General features: G+C 38.6%; 1 protein-coding gene across 1 annotated transcript in view; it reads right to left on the reverse strand.

Annotated features, from left to right (window-relative positions):
• The window catches only part of LOC145981192 (nuclear pore complex protein Nup205-like), a 241,218-nt gene that overhangs the window by 37,151 nt on the left and 182,752 nt on the right, over nucleotides 1-21,315 (reverse strand). The window contains exons 25-28 of the mRNA XM_083114313.1: nucleotides 12,262-12,453; nucleotides 4,914-5,032; nucleotides 2,575-2,707; nucleotides 831-963 (exon numbers count right to left, since the gene is read on the reverse strand). Coding sequence (XP_082970439.1) covers nucleotides 831-963; nucleotides 2,575-2,707; nucleotides 4,914-5,032; nucleotides 12,262-12,453 — 577 coding nt within the window. The remainder of the gene's footprint in view (nucleotides 1-830; nucleotides 964-2,574; nucleotides 2,708-4,913; nucleotides 5,033-12,261; nucleotides 12,454-21,315) is intronic.

The following is a 21,315-nucleotide window of genomic DNA, read 5'->3' on the forward strand; positions in this document are numbered from 1 at the left end:
ACACGGTATGGTCCTGTGTACATCGGGAGCTGTGCAACTGGTGCTATTCGAACCACGTGCGTTACCATATCTGCGATTTCATCATGGACAGCAAGATTGAACAAAGACTGAACGTGAAATTCTGCGTGAAACTTGGCACACCTGCCACAGACACACTTCACATGATTCGGCAAGTTTACGGTGATGCTGCAATGAGTCCTTCGAGGTGTTTTCAGTAGCACGTGTGTTTCAAGAGCGGAAGAACATCACTGGAAGATGACGAGAGATCAGGAAGACCTTCAATGAATGCAACCTCTGAAAATGTCAAAACCATTCAGTAACTTGTGCAAGAGGATTGTCAGAGAACAATCCACAACATTGCTGCCATTGTGAGTGTGTCATACGGAACCAGGTTTGGCTCCTGTGGACTTCACCCTCTTCCCGAAGATGAAGATCCAACTCAAATGTTACCGTTTTGACCACATTGAGGAGATCCAGCTCTAATCGTAGAAGGTGCTTGACACGTTTTGAAAAGAAGACTTCCATGTCATATTCCAGAAGTGGTAGGAATGCTGGGAGCACTGTATTGCTGTCCCTTAACTATTTTCAAGGTAAACGTAGAGAAATAGAGAACCTTCTTGTAAACCGAGCTAGTCTCGAAACTTTTTGATACCACCTCGTATGTGTGTGTGTGTGTGTGTGCGTGGAAAAAGGGGGGGGGGGTGTAAACTAGTGTTCACGAAAATTACTCAATTTAAATTGTGGGACAAACACAAAGTTACATATTTTTAAAATAATGCATAAAGAATATTCCTAGGTGCTTTATTATGAACATGAAGAAAAGCACTTACCTTCAGTTACTGTATTAGCAATAATTCCTGTCAACAATGATAATTCATTCAGATATTCCAATGACAAAAATGGATTCCCAGAACGAAGAGTTAACGAAAATGCATCATAGTGACTTACAATAAAATTCAACACCTGCGCAAAAAGAAACAAAAATTAGCATCCCTAATATTTTATGTGCATAATCATGCAGACACTATTTCCAACATTTCACCAACTTGTTACTCACATCAGTCGCACAAATATTCACATAAGGTGATCCAAGGCATTCCTTGGAAACCACATTAAGCAAACATGAAGTAGCGAATTTGTTGGAATGCTGCATCTTTTCCAAAAGTTTGTGAAACATTGGAAACACAGAATTTCTGCTTTTGTGGTTTAAAGTCAAAATCTGTTTTCAGCTACCTTGACAGACACTTCTCTTGCTGTGAAGTATTGCTGCTTGGGGGAGTTCATGGGGACTGAATTGTGGCTCAAAGTTGCAGATTTGGGTAAAATACTTCCGACTGACTTTGTACACAAAAAGGAAACAGGTATGATGAACTTAAAAGCTAATGATTTTGAACGTCACATTGTATTTGCTTAGAATGAAGTCTAGGAGTATTCACATTAGTGAGGAAAATCATGCAAAATGCAGCTTTATTTCCTAGTGCCAATAATTCCTACGTAGCACTTGAAATTCAAGTATGTTCATTCATTACATTCTATTAATTTTCACATTATTTTGGCTCAGACTTGGTGTTACAACAAAAAAGACATGATAAATCACAAGGGGCATTCCATATTCATTTACACTTTCAACAACGGTCCGCCATTTGGCTTGCCATAACGGTCATCAATAGGTAGTATATAGGTCTGTTGCCAGGTGTCAGCACAGGACAGAGGGGGTGTAATACCTGTGAACCACAGCACATTTCGCCAACAGCTGTCAGTACATGCATGGACAACATGGAGAGCAATCAGTTGGGACAGCGCTGGACGACGTGGTTTCTGTGGAAGGAGGGTGTAACCACAGCAGAGATTCACAGGCGATTGGTAGCAGTGTGTGGAGAGCATGCACTGTCATGAACCTTGTACAACTGGGTGGATGGCTGGAAAGAGGGCCGTACAACAACGGAGAAGGGAACCAGTTCTAGAAGGAAAGTGACAGTGACGACGCCAGTCACCATCTTGCAGCTTATTCAGGTGAACAGGTGCACAACGTTCTCGGAAATGGAGGCAGTCAGGGGACCCGCAAGTGTCACTCTGCATCGCATCATGCACGAACACCTTAAACTCGGGAAGGTGTCTGCCAAGTGGGTTCCCAAAGCCCTGAATGCAGCAGAGGACGTGAGTCATGATCTCCTGCTACGTCTCAACTAGGCTTCATGTCGAAACTTGTGACCGGCGATAAGATTTGGCTCCATTACCATGAACCGGAGTCGAAAGCCTAATCCATGCAGTGAAAGCATAAAGGTAGCCTCCACCGAAGCTGTCCAGATGTGGGTGCTACACACTCCAACTAAGTGGTTCCAGGAGACTGGGAGAAGTTGCCACACTGCTGGAGCAAATGTATAGAGCTGAAGGCAGACCACATTGTGAAGGTGGACTTATCTACCGATGTGTAACTATTCTCTGCGAGTGCAAACAAAAAAAAAAGTGTAAATCAATATGGAATGCCCCTCGTATATATGATTCAACAACACAGTCACATTTTTATTTTTCAATTGCACTATATGTATAAATCTTCATTGATTGCTGACTTACCTGAACAACACAAGACTGGTTGCATGATCCAAGGGAAGTGATAATTGTATCGCAAAGATTAAAAGCAGGAAAGAGAATCTGCAAGTACCGGGAACTGACTGTTGGCACAAATTCAGTTTGTGAAGTTGAGATCCTACAAATAAATAACATTACCAATTAATCCAACATGATGTCTTCAGCTTATTACAACTAAATAAAATTGTTGTTGATCAGTTATCATAAGGTACAGCTAGCATACAAACAAGAAGTTGATTTAATGAGATGTTAGTTTTGCTTGTTAGAGAGCAGAAACACAGAACCTGCAGAAATAAAATTTTGCCACCCCAGCTTTGTCAAGGATAAATGGAGTTAAAACAGGCATTTCTAAATCCATTTTATCAATGGTACTTCCAACAGGAAGCTGGCAAAGCATCTGAACATTTAAAGTTTCATTTTTATGTTTTCCTCTTGTGTTCTGACAGGTATGGCAGGCAAGTTCTGCTCAGCACATGGTGTTAGGAGCAATCCGACAGAATATCAAGGCATGTTGTAAGTACAATCAAGAATAGCAATGCTAAAATACACACAGTAGAACCTCGGTTTTATGTATTCCCACTGGCCCCACTAGAGCAAAATGCTATATATTTTTTTTAATTATAAATTTTCCCACATTTAAAAATGTTTCACTTTGGAACCCTGAAAAACATAAAATTGACGATCCACTGTATTAAAAAAATCATAATTTTTGTAAAGTTTGGAATTTGACCTGTTCTGCCAAGCCCCTACTAGGTACACACGTGGATATCCAGAAGGAGTGTGGATGCCCCCCCCCCCCCTGAAAAATGAATGTTCACCTAAAAATTATATATTTCACACATAATTTCATCTCAGTCACAATAATTCATGTTATTATGAGTGTGTTGAAGGGACATGGTAATTTCAGACTGAAACAGTATTTTTTTTGAGGGGGCATCACTATCATGTGGAAAATATGTCCCCTTTGCATCCCCTTGAAAAAAATTACCTTGCTTGGCCCTCCCTGGAAAACATCCTGCGGATATTTGAAAAGCACCCCCATTCAATACCCAGCCTCGCATTCCATGTTTCCGACCAAATGTGTCTTGCAAGTACCACAAATTTTCATCGCAAGCAGACGCTTTCGGCATTTTCAATCCTTTCTTCCCGATAAGTTACATCGTGAGAGCGGTTTTGGAAAGAAACACACAGTTAACACACCCACATATGCACACATATCGTCCAAGTATGGTCACATGCGTGGCTAAGTAACTACTGCTAAAGCTATGGCGTTGACTGCACGCTCTTCCCATCAATGCACAAGCTCCTCGCTTCTAGAAGGAGGTAATCGCTGAGTTTCGTAAGGAGACATGTAATGGACTACTAGCGGCTGGAAAGCGACCTACTCTCTACCAGTGTTGCCACAAGCTGAGGGTAAAATTTCCCTTTCCAAGGGGCAAAATTCCCCTTTTTGGACTGATTTTTCCTTCACCTAAAGAAATCAAATAATAATAATAAGTAGTAGTAAAATTATGGTTGGACCATATTCGTATGAGTGAAAAATATTGAACAAATTACATACATTCCAGATGTCAAAGGTTTGAATCCTGGTCAGGCATCTATTAATCGTTCATCCTTATTGCTGCTGTTATCCGAAGATGTGGAAAAGTGACGTAATAAAATCGAAATTGAAATAGATACATAGGCTTACATTCAAAGGAGTAGAAATAATGAAGGAACAAAAAATGTGGACATATGAAACTGGAACTTAACATAATCTAAACTAATATTGAGTCTGATGTCTTCAAATTTCCCTGACATTTGGGATTTTTTTCATCGAATTCCCCTTTTCGCCAAAACAATTGTGCGAATTTCCCTTCATGTGACAACACTGCTCTATACATCAAGGCTGCAGGCGGGAGAACCAGTCCATCCTTTAGCTGTGCCATGATGAACCGGGCACGTACAGACTGGGTACAAAAGTAAAAAACAGTTGGTTCTCACACTACAAAAATGTACCTACAATCCACCAAAGATTCGGCACATACCCTTACATAATAAAGTGGCACTAAGCCCCGCGACAGGTTAACTTTGCAGCAACTTTTCGCATACATAGACCCAAACGTGCATGCAGAATATAGTTCCGCTGCAGTACTGCGGATTTTCTCAATGTCTGTGATATGAACAGCTCGGCGGTTAGGGCAAGACTGGCACGGGGATGCTGAGTGCTGTTCTCGAGTGGATTGATACATAAAACCTGCTGCAAACTTAACCTGTCGTGGGGCTTAGTAAAAAAAAATTTTGCCATTACATCTAATGTCAAAGCCATGAATTTTCATACTTACCCTCTTTGTATTTGAGGATGGTGGTCAAAAACTTGCATTGCAGATAAACATGCAAGAGCCTTGTACTCCAAAAGCAATTCTGCTCCAGCATGGGTGGAGGCAATCCGGCACAGCAGTGTCTGAAGAAAAGAAAGGAAAGAAACATGAAAGTAAAGGGTCATTCCATGCCAAATCAACAAAATAAAGTGTCATTTCTGACCCGAGCATCTCGAATTTTTCTGACACTCTACTATTTGGTAGTCTTCATGAAAATATGAAATCCTGAGAAATTGTAGCTTCCTGTGTGGCGTAGTTATGGAGTTTTGGGGCTTGAAAATACAAAAAAATTGTCGATTTTTAGTCTGCGCCTGAGACTTTCATGGATAATTGCTCTTACCCTAATTGACGTACAGAGATGGTTGTAGTCTTGTTTGAAAGGACATGAAATAAGCTTTCCAATGGTGTATCACATCACTATATTTAGAATAAAATCTTTTCAAGGTCATCCACTTTGACTTTGGACCTTGAACTTTTGAAGATGCGTATCTGAGATTTCCTTGGAACTGAAATATATTGTTGACACAAGGTTAAACTATAACATAACTGAATTTGAAGTTGGGACGATTATGGGATAATTAAAGAGAAACACTTTAATTAGTATCTGTGTATTTTTTCAGCCGATCATTTCTAGTGGGAGTTTGCAACACTGCACTATTGCATTGACTTGCTAATGTGCAATACTTCTGCAACTAGAAAGTGAAGAATGTGTGCAGGAGTCTTGTTTGAAACAAGTGTGGTAGAATGTTGAATAGATAGTGTTTCTTTAGTGTGACAGTTTTAATTTGAGAGGACGTTTTTTTAAAATAAGACACCTTGATCACCAGCATCATGGCATCATCCAGATTAGAAAGCCTTGAAGATTTTGAGATCCGTGGAAACCTTGACAGTCCATATTTTGAAATTAATAAGTATCACCTGGAAAATAACACCAAAGTAGGAACAAACAGTGGATATCCACAGACAGATCAACACTTGAAATATGAATGAAGCCTGCAGAACTCATACAAACTGTAGTCGAAAAAATGCACACCTGATCGGAATTTTTTTCATGTTAACAAGCTTAATTTCTGAAGCATTTAAAAGAAACAGTTCTTGATAGGCACTACATTGTACTTTGTGATTCTGTAGAAAATTACTCCTGTGTTGCAAGATGCCTCACAAGGTTTTCACTGGAATAATGATCAAGCAACAACAATACATCAATTCACTATTTATTATTTTTTAGGGATGGGACCAGTACTCTATCGGTATCGGCCTATATAGGCATATCGGTGTATTGATAAAATTACCGATTATTTTACTGATCCGATATATCGATAAATATCTGATAGTATGGTGCAAAATTATGCCATTTTTGTTGTAATTTTTATGGATAATCTCCATGCCCTACTTTTTTAAAAAGTAAATGTCTAAATATGGCCGCGGTGGCTCAGTCGGTAACGTGTCTGGCTACCATGCTAAAGGTCCCGGGTTCGATCCCCGGCTGGTTCAAATCTGGGAACTTTTCTAACGATGGAAGCAGCCCCGGCGCCCACCCAGCGTCGAATAACATTGGTACCTGGGGAAACCTGGGGGGTAAAGGTGGTCAGGGGCATGGTGTTGATCACATCACCCCCACTCACGACCGGATCAAGAAAGTGTGGGGCGTTACCCCCACACCCCCTATACGCCTTCATGGCGTGGTGCTAAGCACAGGGGAACACTTTACTTTACTTTTTACTAAATATGCAATTTCTCTTGCACTGCAGTCAAGGAGGTCAATGAACCTTTCAGGTTCTTCCAGGATCATTTCTAATTTTATATCGGATGGATAGAATATCGGTTATCGGTATCGGTAAATTTTATATCGGTACTTTATTGGTATCAGCCAAAATTTCATATCGTCCCATTCCTATTATTTTTATTATTTTTTTTATTATTATGGAAATCCAAATTCTTTGACAGTCATAACTGAAAATTTGGTTACCATATCAGATAGCATGATAGTTCACTTACTCCAGAAAGTACTTATTACATTTTTGAAGGATAAATTTGGTGCTGACAACTGGGCCAAGATATTTTACTTTTCTGATGGAGCAGCAGCACACTACAAAAATCGCAAAAATGTCATCAATGTTGCCTACCATGAGGATGATTTTTCTATGTTGTGTGAAAGATTTCCATTCCAGGAATCAAAAAGGTTCATGCAGTTCTTCCTTCTACAAAAGATGAAACTTTATTCTGCATCTGATGAATTTATAGAACATTGTTTCATTATATGTTCAAATGCCTCAGAATTTACAGATATTACTGGATATTTTACTTGTGAATATAATAACAATTGGTGGCTAGTGTGTGTTCAGAAAGTGTCTGAAGACACCGGTGATTTACAAATTACGTAACTTTCTTCAACTTTATGGACCATCAGGATAATTTTTATGTCCCCTTTGGTCCAACTGGACATTTGTTGGGTCCCAATGTGCAATGTTCTAACAAAAGTGGACCCTTCCACTGCTACAAGAAGAACGTACGCTTTAACAATGGACGAAAGCCAGCTTGCCATGCAAGGACTGAATGAATGAATACTGAAAAACAACCTGTGAACTATGGTGCATGTAAGTTACTTCTCAGGAAACAAACATTGTTGTCCATTTTTCACTACTGTAGATCATCATATTATTCTTAAATGTAAATAACAACAGTGTTGCAAACTACCACTAGAAATGACCGGCTGAAAAAAAATACACTTACTAATTAAATTGTTTTTTCTTTAATTATCCCATAATCGTCCCAACTTCAAATTCAGTTATGTTATAGTTTAACCTTGTGTCAACAATATATTTCAGTTCCAAGGAAATCTCAGATACGCATCTTCAAAAGTTCAAGGTCCAAAGTCAAAGTGGATGACCTTGAAAAGATTTTTTTCTAAATATAGTGATGTGATACACCATTGGAAAGCTTATTTCATGTCCTTTCAAACAAGACTACAACCAGCTCTGTACGTCAATTAGGGTAAGAGCAGTTATCCATGAAAGTCTCAGGCGCAGACTAAAAATCGACAATTTTTTTGTATTTTCGAGCCACAAAACTCCATAACTACGCCACGCAGGAAGCTACAATTTCTCAGGATTTCATATCTTCATGAAGACTACCAAATAGTAGAGTTTCAGAAAATTCTGAGATGGTCGGGTTGTGGACTTTGTTGATTTGGCATGGAATGACCCTAAAGCAACAATTAAGATAACTAAATTTATCTTTGGAATATCAGAAATCACTAAATGCAACAGTTGAGAAATATTTATAATTTTAACCTTATAATGAATCCAAACTACGGATGGGACAGATTAATCGGTACTCTATCGGTATTGACCGATATATGCATATCAGTGTATTGGTTTATCGATAAAATTGCCGATTATTTTACCCATCCAATATATCTATAAATATCTTATAATTTAGTGCAAAATGCTGACATTTTGTTATAATTTTTATGGATAATCTCCATGCCTTACTTTTTAAGAAAGAAAATGTCTAAATATGCAACTTCTTTTGCACTGCAGTCATCTGGAAACAAACATTTATTAAGGAGGTCAATGATCCATTCAAGTTCTTCGAGGACCATTTGGAATTTTATATTGCACTGATAGAAAATTGTTTATGGCTATCGTTAAATGTAAATCGGCACTTTATAGGCATTGGCTAAAATTTCATATCAGCCCATCCCTAAAACGTATCTTTACAATATCATAAATCATTAAATGCAACAGTTTAGAAATTTATACTCTTAACCTTATCATTAGAAAGCAGGAAATTTCATGCACATTAGGAGTAGATTGCATGGAAAAATTTCAATATGTACTATGAGTACTATTTGGATATAAAAGAAACACCAGGACATTGCAAGAGTTTGTATTATATACAACTGAAAGAGACAACTCTAAGCTATTTTTCTACATAACCACCGTTCCTGTTGAGACACTTATCATATCGGCGAACAAGGTTTACAATACCCATGTCAAAGACATCTGTTGCCTGTGCAGAACACTTACATGATTTGAACATTTAATGGTAACAATTCTCAAGCATCAATACTAGCGACAGCTGGGAAAAGTATAGGTTTGAGTTTTGAGTTTTAACTTCACTTTATTCAGAGAGAGACTAATCGGGGCAGGACCTACTGTTTAAAGTTGGATCCGAACCCCTATGTGCCTCCACCGGGTATCAAACCTGGGGCCCCTGGAATACAAGGTAACTACGTTGCCACTATGCTCACTGACGAGATCCGAGTATCGGTTTAAAGTGGTATTGGCCTCAGCCATGTAAATGATCAATTGTCACCTTAGACATTAAAATGCAAGCTTCAATTATTCATAAACAACAGTTGTTGAAGTACTTGAATCAAGTGCCACTTTGTTTTTAATTTGACTTCAACATTACATTCAAGATTTTGTGCTCTCTCTCTCTCCCTAGCCACTAGAGCTGCTGAATGAAAATGTGCGATCTATCAGTTTTGGTTTTAAAAATTTGAATGTGACCCAAGACAATCATTTTCCTTCCTTTTCTTTTAAACATATAAAGGTTTATGTAGAAATTTTCAGCGAAAAATGCAGGCTCAACTAGGACTCGAACCCGGGTCTCTGGCATACTGTGCCATTTCTACCACTGAGTTACCGAGAGCAATGGCACGGTATGCCAGACACCTGGGTTTGACTTACTTACGTGAAATTTAAAAGATTTCGTAATTCCGCGTTGCACAATTTAATGGTTCAATCCTATTAATTTCGAAGATCCACTGTCTTCATTCACAAAAGGGTACGGCGTTTGAAGCGGAGATGGTACCGCGTCAGTACATTGTTTGTTCCCGGGCGGCGGTGGTTGCGATTTTTCCCGTTCGGCAGCACTGGCGCACGCATCTTGGTTTGCGTCGTCTGCTTCCTGTTGTCCGGTGGCGTTGCAAGTTGGGGGTTGGGGGGCTGGGCCGTGTTGCTCGGTAATGTGCCGTTCCTGTTCCCCGCGTGGCTGGAGGGGGGTCGAGTATGCGCATAGCATCTTTTCTTTTTCAGGTCGGGGATCTTTCTGAGGACAGGGTGCCAAGTTGGGTGTGCTTGTCCATTGTCTAGGTTTAGTGCTGGTTTCTGCTGGATGATAGCATGGGTTTCTTTGATGGTGTTTTCTATGACAGAGCCGGTTGGGTGAAGTATGGATATGGAGGAGATGGTGTGGTTAGTGGAGTGGAGGTGTTGGGAGAGGCCTGATTTAGGTGTGTCGTTTTTGGAATCTTTTACATGTTCGTTAATCCGTTCTTGGACGGTGCGGATGGTTCTGCCAATGTAGGTGTTGTGGCATTGGCATGTGGTCTTGTAGGCACCGGGGGATGAAAGTTTGGGTAGGTAGTATCTCTTGAAGTTGGGTAGTGCCCTTCCGATTTGGGATATGGGTTTGTGTGCTACTCGGATGTTGAAGGGTTTGAGGGCCTTGGCAAATTTTCCAGATGTGGTGGGGTGGTATGGAAAGGCGATCCATTTGGGTTTAGGATTTTGGTTCGGGTTATCTCTGTTTCTTGGATGTCTGAACTGGGTTTCTGTTTTTGCGCACCACATGGATAGTTGGTGCTCGGTGTAACCGTTGTTTAGGCCTATTTCCGTTACGCACGCTATTTCATCTTGCAGGTCATCTTCTGTGCAGCTGTGTGTGAAGGCTCTTCTGTAAAAGTTCATCCATACTCCAGCTTTCTGTTTTGGTGGGTGGTTGGATTTTGCATGGATATACTGGGTGCCCGAACCTGGTTTCCTGTATACGGATGTGACGAACTTGTCTTGGAGTCGTCGGATTCTGAGGTCGAGAAAGTTGAGGTGGCCATTTTGTTCCCTTTCAACGGTGAAGTTTATGTTGGGATGTATGTTATTGAGGGCAGTTAGGAGAAGGGTTAGGTCCTCTTCCTGTTTGTAAATGACTATGGTGTCATCGGCATATCTTTTGTATCTTATGTGAGCAAACTCTGGTTGGGTGAGAATTGACTTCTCGGCCACATGTACTGACGCGGTACCATCTCCGCTTCAAACGCCGTACCCTTTTGTGAATGAAGACAGTGGATCTTCGAAATTAATAGGATTGTACCATTAAATTGTGCAACGCGGAATTACGAAATCTTTTAAATTTCACGTAAGTAATTTTAAACCGCGTTTACCGCAACCACCATGAACCTGGGTTTGAGTCCTAGTCGAGCCTGCATTTTACACTGAAAATTTCTATGTAGTACATCTGTGCGTGCTTGATCTACAATAAAAAGGTTTGTGTTAAAATAAAGAAAGCTCTGCATTTTACATCTGTTCAAGTGGCATTTCTTGTGGACTTTGCAAGAGACACAAACTTCAGAAAGTATTAGGAAGTGTCTGAGTAATTTCCAACTGATATTTTCTGATACTAATACCACAGGTATTGACCAATACTGATATATCAGTATTGGTATTTGCAGTGCCATAGCTGCGATAAATAATTTTCCAGAGAAGTTCCATTAAAATGCATTATCTTGTTTGTAGCTCTTGTAATTTCTGATTTGATTTGGTGTTTTAAGTCCACTTTATGCACAGTAAGGCTAATCGGGACTGGACCTACAGTTTAAAGTTGGATCCGAACCACTTGTGCCTCCGCCGGGTACCGAACCCGGGACCCCTTGATTACAAGGCGAAGACGTTGTAATTTCTGATATGGCAGCAATAAGCTTACAATACTTGTCGAGTATATAACACCACTAATTGTAAAAAATGTATTTGTTGTTGTTTCTGGTATACAAACGTGTCAAACAATGGGGATTGAGAAGCTCCACATGTAAACTCACAAATCTGGATTTTATGCTAAATTACAAGTTATTCAAAGATAAACCAGATTAATAATATAACTAACTCCGTAGTCTTCTTAAACCCAAAGAGTTTATTGCTGCAGCAACACAAGCTTCCATCTGTCCCTAGATCTATCCACTCTTTTCCATCCTTACCCATTTCCTTTAGGCCCATCTCAACGATATCCCTCCATCTTTGTCTTGGCCTTCCTAAAGGTATCATACCATCAGGTTTCCCAACAAGAACAGAGCAAACTCTTCTTTCCTCTCCAATTCGTGCCAAGTGGCCTGCCCACCTAAGTCTTTTGATTTAATTATTCTAATAATATCTGGACAGGAATACAAATTGTGCAGTTGTACATTAGGACCTTCTCCACTCGAGAGAAGATTAATAATATTATTGGCAATTTTACTAAACATTGACTATATCAGTCAATAACTGATACAGTGCACACCACTCTGTCATATCCCTGGTACAAAATATAAACTCACCATTTTTGACTCATAAACATACAAAGGCCGAAGAGGTTCTGGTACATCAGCCAACATGACCATGAGTTTCTGATTATCCTCCAGTATGCTCTCAATTAAATGTTTCAGGTAACCCCTTGAAGATATGAACGACACCCACGTATTGTAAGGGTCCAATTCTATCAACATATCCAAACACGATAGTGCCAACATCTGAAAAAAAATAATAATTTTTAATTAGTATTATGAAACAAGTTCAGAGAATCTATTTATATTCACTGGCTATTTTAAGTTGGTATGCAGTTTGTAACATCAGTCATGGTTCATAATACACTCCTCAAAAAAAGTTTGAAATATTGTTATATTAGGCAATAGGCGATAGGCAAGATCTTGGAATTCAACAACACATGGTATCTGTCTGCTGGACGTTCTCGTGTTTTCGCCCACATATGCCACCCTGCCTATCACCTATCACCCAATTTTAGCCCCCTTGCAATCAAAGAGTCCCAGGATAGATTCTTGGCGGAGGCACATAGTGGTTCGGATCCCAATTTAACCTGCAGTTTCAGTACCAATTAGCTTTACTGTGCATCAAGTAGACTTAAAACCCAATCAATCAAAACCTATTGCCTAATATAACAATATTCCTAACTTTTTGTGTGGAGTGTATAAATAACCAGTGGTGCAAAAGGCAGTGAGAGGCAGTACTGTCTGCTGGCCTCACTCCCATCAGAGGTGGGAAGATCATCCAACTAGTTACGGGGTCACCTGTGGTCAGCACGACAAACCCCCAGTCGTCGTCCTAGGTTTCCATGACCGGGTTACGCTACTCATTCGTAGCACCCCAATTTCCTCATGATGGTGGATGGCCACCGGTCCCATACACAGGCCGAAATCTCAGGAGAAGAGTTGTTATGCTTCTCCCAGGAGAGACGAAACTGCATGCATCCCGTAGCCGGAGCCAAAAGCATGGTGCCTTAGACCACACGGCCATGATTCATAGGTCAACATAAAATTTTGAAAACAGAAAAAAGGTTCGTACAAAAATGACCAGGCATGCACTGAACTATATCAGGGCACTGGGTACAAAACTCTAAATTAGAATTCAATCATACTACCTACCATTATTGTGCTTCAAATTCTAATAGGTCTGTAACATCATTCACACTTTGTAACTATCTGCTGATGTTCCTGGGGTTGGTGGCTAACAATTAAGGTTCCCAATAGTTGTTGCTGAGAACTGAATGATGGATTTGATATGATTTAGGCACTATTAAGAAATTGCCTTCAAACACTTGTCACAGATCCATTTTTTCACTGCTGTTAGATACCGCTGATCTAACATAAATTTGTGTCCCTATCTATACTGACTCTTTTCTGGACTAGTTAATTTACAAGAATCTACAAAATGCACCATGGAGTCAACATGATTAAGTGACAACTATTTTAATACTCTGAGAATTTTATATTTGAAGCTATGAATATCTTAGAGCAATATTCTGGTGAATTGAAATGACACAGTTGCAAAGGAATATTTATACATTAACACTTATAAATATTTTGAAAACACAAATTTTTACAATGTTCAATCATCAGTATTAGTATTGTTGAGAAATTGGTTCAATCTCAGTGTATTTTCAATTTTTGACTGCTAGATTCACAACTCTGATTTAATTATTCTTTCACATTTCAAACTACATTGAAGCTGTATGCCTTTTCCAGTACAGTGTTGGGTGCTCGCTCTGTGGGATGGTTTTGATTCTCAGTTTCAGGTTTAATTTCATTTCCAATGCATAGTTCATCTCATAATTAACTACTTCATGCTCAAGGATCCGTCATTAATGTTAGACATACTAATTTTGAAAATAAAATATTGTCAAACTGAACTGACTAGTAGCAATAATACATGAAACAAATTAGTTTAAGGGAATCTTTTGATTTAACCCTAGAATACAAAACCTCTTTTGAGAAATTTAAACACAAAACAGTCATGAATTTTTAAGACTCAATTTCATTTTTTTAAAATTCGTATTATTAATCTTTTATAATTTTCAGATTTTATGTTTTTTGCTATTCTTCTTATGATTATAAAAATATATTTTTTAATAGATTTTTAGTGCCATTATTTAGAAAAAATTATATTTGTCTGGGTTTTTGGGCAAAAAATTTAAAAGTAGGTTTTGGGATTTGTTTTTTGAATGGAGGGGAAAACATGGCTGCAGCTACTAGCCGTTTTCAGCAGCATGCCCTGCTTTGCTCCACAGAATCCTGGGACAAACTGTAGCTCATTTTCCAAATTCAATGTGCGTGCATTTTTTTTACATGTAGTAGAGAATTCAGTTTCACATTATCGATAGTTAACTTGTACATACTAATTTGGATATTTTGTACTGACATAAACTTAACAGTCATGGACACTTCTGGATTTTAACAACACCAGAACTGTCCGTGACTGTACAGAGTGTCCGGGAAAGAACTATTGAATAGAAATCTTCAAAACTCTTACTGCCTCGAAGTTTACATAATAAGAGAAACTCAAAACATTTATGTTGAGTGCAATAGAAGCAACCTTGGGGAAGAAGAGTGAATATACGAATGCTTGAAATTCTTACTTGGACCTCGGTGGAACGAGAGGGGCTGTGGACCTTCAAGGAAAGGGTCATATATGCTTTTGGTTTGGCTGAAATGCAGTAGGGCAAGCACAGCATTAACTAACAAACAGAAAAATAAAAAAGGGAAACTTTTCCCATGCTGATATCTATTATGGAAATTAAAACATTTTGAGTTTCTTGTACTGATTATGTCAATTTCTAACCAATAAATCCAGAGATATGATGTTCTCTCTTACAGAAGAGAATTCTCTAAGCTGGAGGGGTAATCAAAAAGTTGTGTTCTTCTGAACTGAGATAAAAGTATGTTGAACCACATATCTACGGGTCATACGGGTCACAGAAAAAGAAAAATATGTAGGTTCATAGAGAAAAGCAATTAATAAGGAAGTACAAGATTTTAGAGAGAGAAATAAATACAAGGGAAACAGACAGGCAGACAACGAAATAAAGAGAATAAAATAGAAGACATTTGAATGAACCAATAAATGAAAAAAGGGCGAGAGAGAGAGAGAGAGAGAGAGAATTAGAGAAAGAGGGAACCATGGACTATAAGAAAATTATTGAGAGAAAGAAACGAGAAAAGAGAGAGAGAGAGAAATAAAAAGAAATGAAATAAACTAGAAAGATGAGAGAGAAATAAGAGAAAATCAGTACAGGGTGGCCACTCTAAGACCAAGATAAAATTCAAGAATAATTCCTGGTTTTCATGGTGAACTTTCCAAAAAATTCTAGGGTAGAAGCAGATGCTTTCTCTATTTCAACCTTATGTACTACCGCCTCGCACCACCCCCTCCCCACAATAAATACCATATTTACTCATGTATAATGCACACTTTTTTCCAAAACTTTTGTCTCCAAAAACTGTGGTGCGTCTTATGCACAGAATAATTCAGACAGCCAACATGAAACCATACATGGTCACTCTATGATTTTGTGACACTAGCATTGATTTTTTATGTTCACAGAACCCTATCAAGTTATATATGGCTGTAAAGCTTAAATTCTGAAGTTTCTGAATACGGCAACAGTATTCCATTCAAGATGGCGACACTAATTTGCATTGCAGTTGAAATAGGCTCATCACAAAATGAAGGAACATTCGGATTTTTATGGTACTTCGGATGAAAGAAAAGATACGGAAAAAGAACAATGATTACAATTACTACCGCACGCCAGCGCCACTGAACGGGAGAAATTGCAACTACCGCTGCCCGGAAACAAACAATGCAGTGACGCGGTACCATCTCCGCTTCAAACGCCGTACCCTTTTGTGAATGAAGTTAATGAAATTAATAGGATTTAACCATTATATTGTGCAACATAGAAGTGCGAAATTTTCAAAATTTCATGTAAGTAATTTTAAACCGCATTTACCGCAACCATCATGAATGTATTACAGGCAAATAATATGACCTATATGAAGCATGTAAATTATTTAATGGAAGAAATCTTGTGCTGCTACCTGCTAGTTTGAAGGTCCTGAATGTGCTTGTTATAAATATTACCTTAGTCATGGAAAAGTATATATTTTGAAGTTTTCCTTTAGAAAAAGTAGAGGAAATGAGGAAAACCAGAATGGTTTTTAGCCATTTCCTATGTTTTTCACTTTGTAATGTAATGTTCTGTCACACGAAGAAAAGCAATGCCGTTCTAGCGGGATTCAAGCATGCTTGGTTGGTTGATTTGTTGTTTTAAGTCCACTTTATGCACAGTAAGGCTAATCGGGACCGGACCTACAGTTTAAAGTGGGATCCCAATCACTATGTGCCTCCACCGGGGATCGAACCCGGGACCCCTTCATTACAAGGCGACGACGCTACCACTGCGCCATCGGGGAGGCCTGGGATTCAAGCATGCACCTCCCATCACATGACATGTGTATCAGCTGTATTTGTTGGGCGAGAAATAACTTCCTGAGCACTGCAAATCCATAACACAATTTTGATCTCGCTTTATACTATTACAGAATAAATAAGGTGGTTAAAGAGTGAAAACTTTGGGATGCTAAACACAGTGGAGGGAGAGGGGGAGGTGCCTTGGGTTGGTGACTTACTGTTTACACAAGAGGATATTCGCCTCTTGGTCCACATAGCAACAGCTTTACGAGCTACAACTAAGAAAGCCATTTCTTGAACATGGATTATCCTGTGCACTGTATTCGAGATATAATTTTTGGTCACATTTCCCCATCAAAAACCAGGGTGCGCATTGTACACAAATGTGCATTATACATGCATAAATATGGTATACTAACAATATAAAGGTTTGTGTGATTCCAATGTATCCAAAAATTCTAATTCAATTCAATTAAAATTATATATATATATACTATTTAAAATATTCAATTTAAGGTGCAGACTTTACACTTGACATTTCACAAACTCGGACTGGAAATACATCTACAATCACAAGTCACAAATGTTACGGAATATACTAATTATGAAAAATTGTTTATTGCATAAGGATTTCAAACTCAAATTAGTCTAATCAAATTCAAGATATCTTATTTTGCAATAATCTTTCATCTGCCAGATAGACTGTTCCACAAACGACACTAACAAAGTAAAAGGATTGAGAGAATTCTGTTTTTTTCTCCACACAGCTTCCTTTTTTCTTCCTCGATAAACATAAAAGCTAAACTGTTAAAAACTCGTCTCAGGGGTATATGAATTCATTTGGGTTAAAAAAAAGTTGCCATTTTTTACGTCTACAGAGAAAAATTTGCGTAGAAATTACACATAATTCCCAGAATACAAGGAATTCCCGGTAAGTAGCCACCCTGAAGTAGTGTAATTAAATAAAGTAAAGAAACAGCATATATAGAGAAACAAAAGAAACAAAATTGAGAATAATGGAAATAAAAGATACATAAAATCAACAAATTTTGATTTTATGCTTATATAGACAGAGGTGATTTAGTATCAAAAATAAGATAGTCTGTTTCAAGCAGGTAAAAATATGAACATCATATCTAACCAAGTGATATAACCTGGGCTAAAAGTTATATCTGAAACTATGTATGGGAGAGGGGAGTATTGTAATGCTGAAGTTGATGTCAGTCACGTACAAATAAATATAAAAGACCAGTTATAACCGTCCATTCATGTTAACTATCATTATCAAGAAGAAAAATTTTGATGGACTGATAGACATATCGGCTTGACTTAACGGTTAAGAGACAACAATCAATATAAAGGATTTCATCTCGGAAACAAGTAAATGTTATGATTTGACATTGCCTACAGTTAAATATATTGCAAACGGAACTTTTATGCAGAATAATTATTTTATTGTCCATACTTTCTGTCTATTAAGTAGAAAAATTTCATTACATATTACCTTTTTTTTTTTTTGAACCAAGAAATTATTATAAAAATTCAGTGCATCCTTAGAGATCAACATGTACAATTTTCAAATGTGAGGTGCAGTTCCATGTCTGAGTGGCAACATCTGTTATCCAGAGGCATATATTCTGGGCTATCTGCGAAACCCAGGATCAGAAGAGGAGAAAAATCGATTGGAAAATGTGCATAAAATTGTTCATTGCAATAAGATGATGATGGCGTTGCAGGAGATCGCACACTTACTTCTTACAAGTTGTTACACTTATTTCTTACGAGTTGGCAATCTTGCCTGCTTTGTTTGAAATTCGCGAAACGAAGAAAAGCACGCAAGGAGTCCAGTGAGTTTAGCATGGCAGTTGTGAATTCATTATTCCCAGCGTGGAATCTTCCCAGGAACGGGGAGCCAGGAAAGGGGAAAAGGGTAGCTTATGACAAGGAAATTCCCCCTCTGGGCCAAGGATATCAGTTGCAGATGATTAGGACAAGAGGGAGAGGTCACTGACCTCTTCAAACAACCAGAGTAGATGCGAGGGTGAGGTGAAGTTTACTGGCTGCCTGATTATGGATTTGCACCAAACAATAACTGAACTGGCAAAGGCCAGCCCCGAGTACCCTGTTCTGTAGTGGAAACACCATGGGTTGGGTTCATTTTCTTGGTGCACGGAACTTTACTTTTTTAAGGAAGGCACTGTGTAGCACACATATGAGTATGAGCTTCAAATTGTTGTTTAATATTAGATTTAAATTCACTTTGTGCACAAAGAGAGAGAACTGGACCTATAGTTAAAGTGGAATCCGAACCACTATGTGCCTCCACCTCATATCAAATCCAACTTTGTTTCAAGGCGATGACGTTGCCACTACAACATGGATGAGGCCCCACGCTTTAAATTGTGAAGATAGATAGATCTCAGACACTTTAACAGCAGTGTACAAGGTAAGAAGTTTATTATACATTTTATTCTCGCATCTAGGCCTACATAAATATTTCACAAGGTAAGAAGTTTATTATACATTTTATTCTCGCGTCTAGGCCTACATAAATATTTCACAATATGGCTTACATGGCTTCAAAATCCCCAAAAAAGAGCACCCCACCCCATCTCCTCACATGAAATTTTTTGTCCATACAAACATTATGCTAGTGAGATAGCCCACATTCTGAACCCAGTATATGCCAATGCTGTTATCAATGCATAAAACTTAGTTTTCGCGAAGTAGATACATGGTGCTAGATACCTTCGAATGAATGACTCGGTGAATGAGTTACAATTTTTGGGTGCGCCGGCACAAGAGGCCATTTTGTGCTCTTCAAATTATGCGAGAAAAAAATCTTCTTATCTAAAAATCTTTATTCGAAAGTTAAAAAAGGGTTTACAGAACCCGTTGACAAAGGTTAAAAATGCAAATTTGTAAAGGGACCTGCACAGGACATACACAAGTCTTTAAAATGTTAAATTGAGACTAAAAACTTCCTCTGAAGCAGTGTAACAGGCCAGCTCATTTCAAAAAGCTAAAACCATATGTAAAAACACTGGATGATAAACGGGTGGGAAGATTAAAAATATGTCTGACAAAAGTAAATTCACATACATTCAATGAGAATATGTTGAACACTTAAAATTATGGGCATCGGGAGCGAGGGGGACTCGAGCAGTTCCTGCAACCCTTGGAAATTGGCATCGATAATATCACTTAACAAAACAACAGAAAACCTGTTATTTTTATTGTTGATAATGGACATAAAGTTCAATGAGTTATTGTTTGAATAGAATAAAGAAGTAAAAAAAACATTAAATAAAAAAGTGGTGCAAAGGACACACACTACAAATTAAACCAAAGAATAAATGGTTTCAAAATTTTCCAAATTTTGAAAATTACAGTTTTATGTAAAAGGTCAACACTATGGATAAAATTCACCCCTAACTTTAAAAGCTTTTTATTGTGAGAGGCGTGTCAAACTTAATTACAAAATGGAAGAACTATGTATTAACAATACAGTAGATGAAAGAAATGCAAGATGATAATAATAACAGATGTGCTTAATATTCACTCGACTGGTGGGTGGAGTAGAAAAGTCCTCCTCACGATATAACAATAATATAAGGGTTGCCCAAATGAAAGTGAGACTCTTGGTTTTTTTCTGTAATGATTAATTGGTTGCAATATATGAACATACAGGAAGTAAAAGTGATCCATGTGTGACATATCCTCTACACATAGTCACCTCGTCTGTTCTAGCAAGTACCCCAGAGCATCATAAGGGAACGGCCATGGTTGACTACGGAACCAATCTTCAACGGCGTCACTGACCTCAGCATCGTTGGCGAACTGGCAACCCTTCAGATGATTTTAGTGGCCCGAAGATGTGGTAGTCGCAGGGATCGGGGCTGTAGGGAGGATGGTCGAGGACTTCCCAGAGAAAATGCTGCAGCAGATCACGCCACACCTTCTGATTTCAAAACTTGAATAACTGCTCACTGGGCACGTTTGGACGAATCCATGTTGTGAACGTGCTTCTGCACATGTAAACAACACACTGCGCCGTCAGATCATATCAGATATGCATACGATGTATGCTTTCTTACATACAACACCACCTACCAGAGCAAACACAAAGCTCTGTGTAGTTAAACTACGACACAACGACAAAAGTCTGCCCTGCCCCCTGTCTGGCTGCGGCCCTGTATGCATCAATGTGTGTGTATAATCTAGAGATTCCCACGTCAGTCACTGGCAGTCAAATTCATGTTGTCTAATTCTATCTAGTCCGGTGTTTCCAGAGATTCTACTTAATATTGCAAATTAGCAACACTGAACAACATGGAGTGACAGACAAGTAGCGGGAATTTAGTTAATTTGAACGAGTGAATATCATTGTAGGAGCTTTGCTAATGAATGGTTATAAATTCATAAGCTAGGATAAGGCTAGTAAATGCTTTGAACAGCATACACTGCTATGTAAACCTAGTTTTTACACGACATTAAATGGACTATCTGTCAGGGTGGAAAAGGTCTGCAGTGGGACTACTGCCAGAATCCACCAATAGGGCTACACTGGCTTTCTCTAGAGCACATGCTTTTGTTTACATCCACTTCTTAGTGGAAAAAAATGGACT

Source organism: Lepisma saccharinum, chromosome 29 (genome assembly GCF_977018435.1).
Source record: "Lepisma saccharinum chromosome 29, izLepSacc3.1, whole genome shotgun sequence".
Lineage (NCBI taxonomy): Eukaryota > Metazoa > Arthropoda > Insecta > Zygentoma > Lepismatidae > Lepisma > Lepisma saccharinum.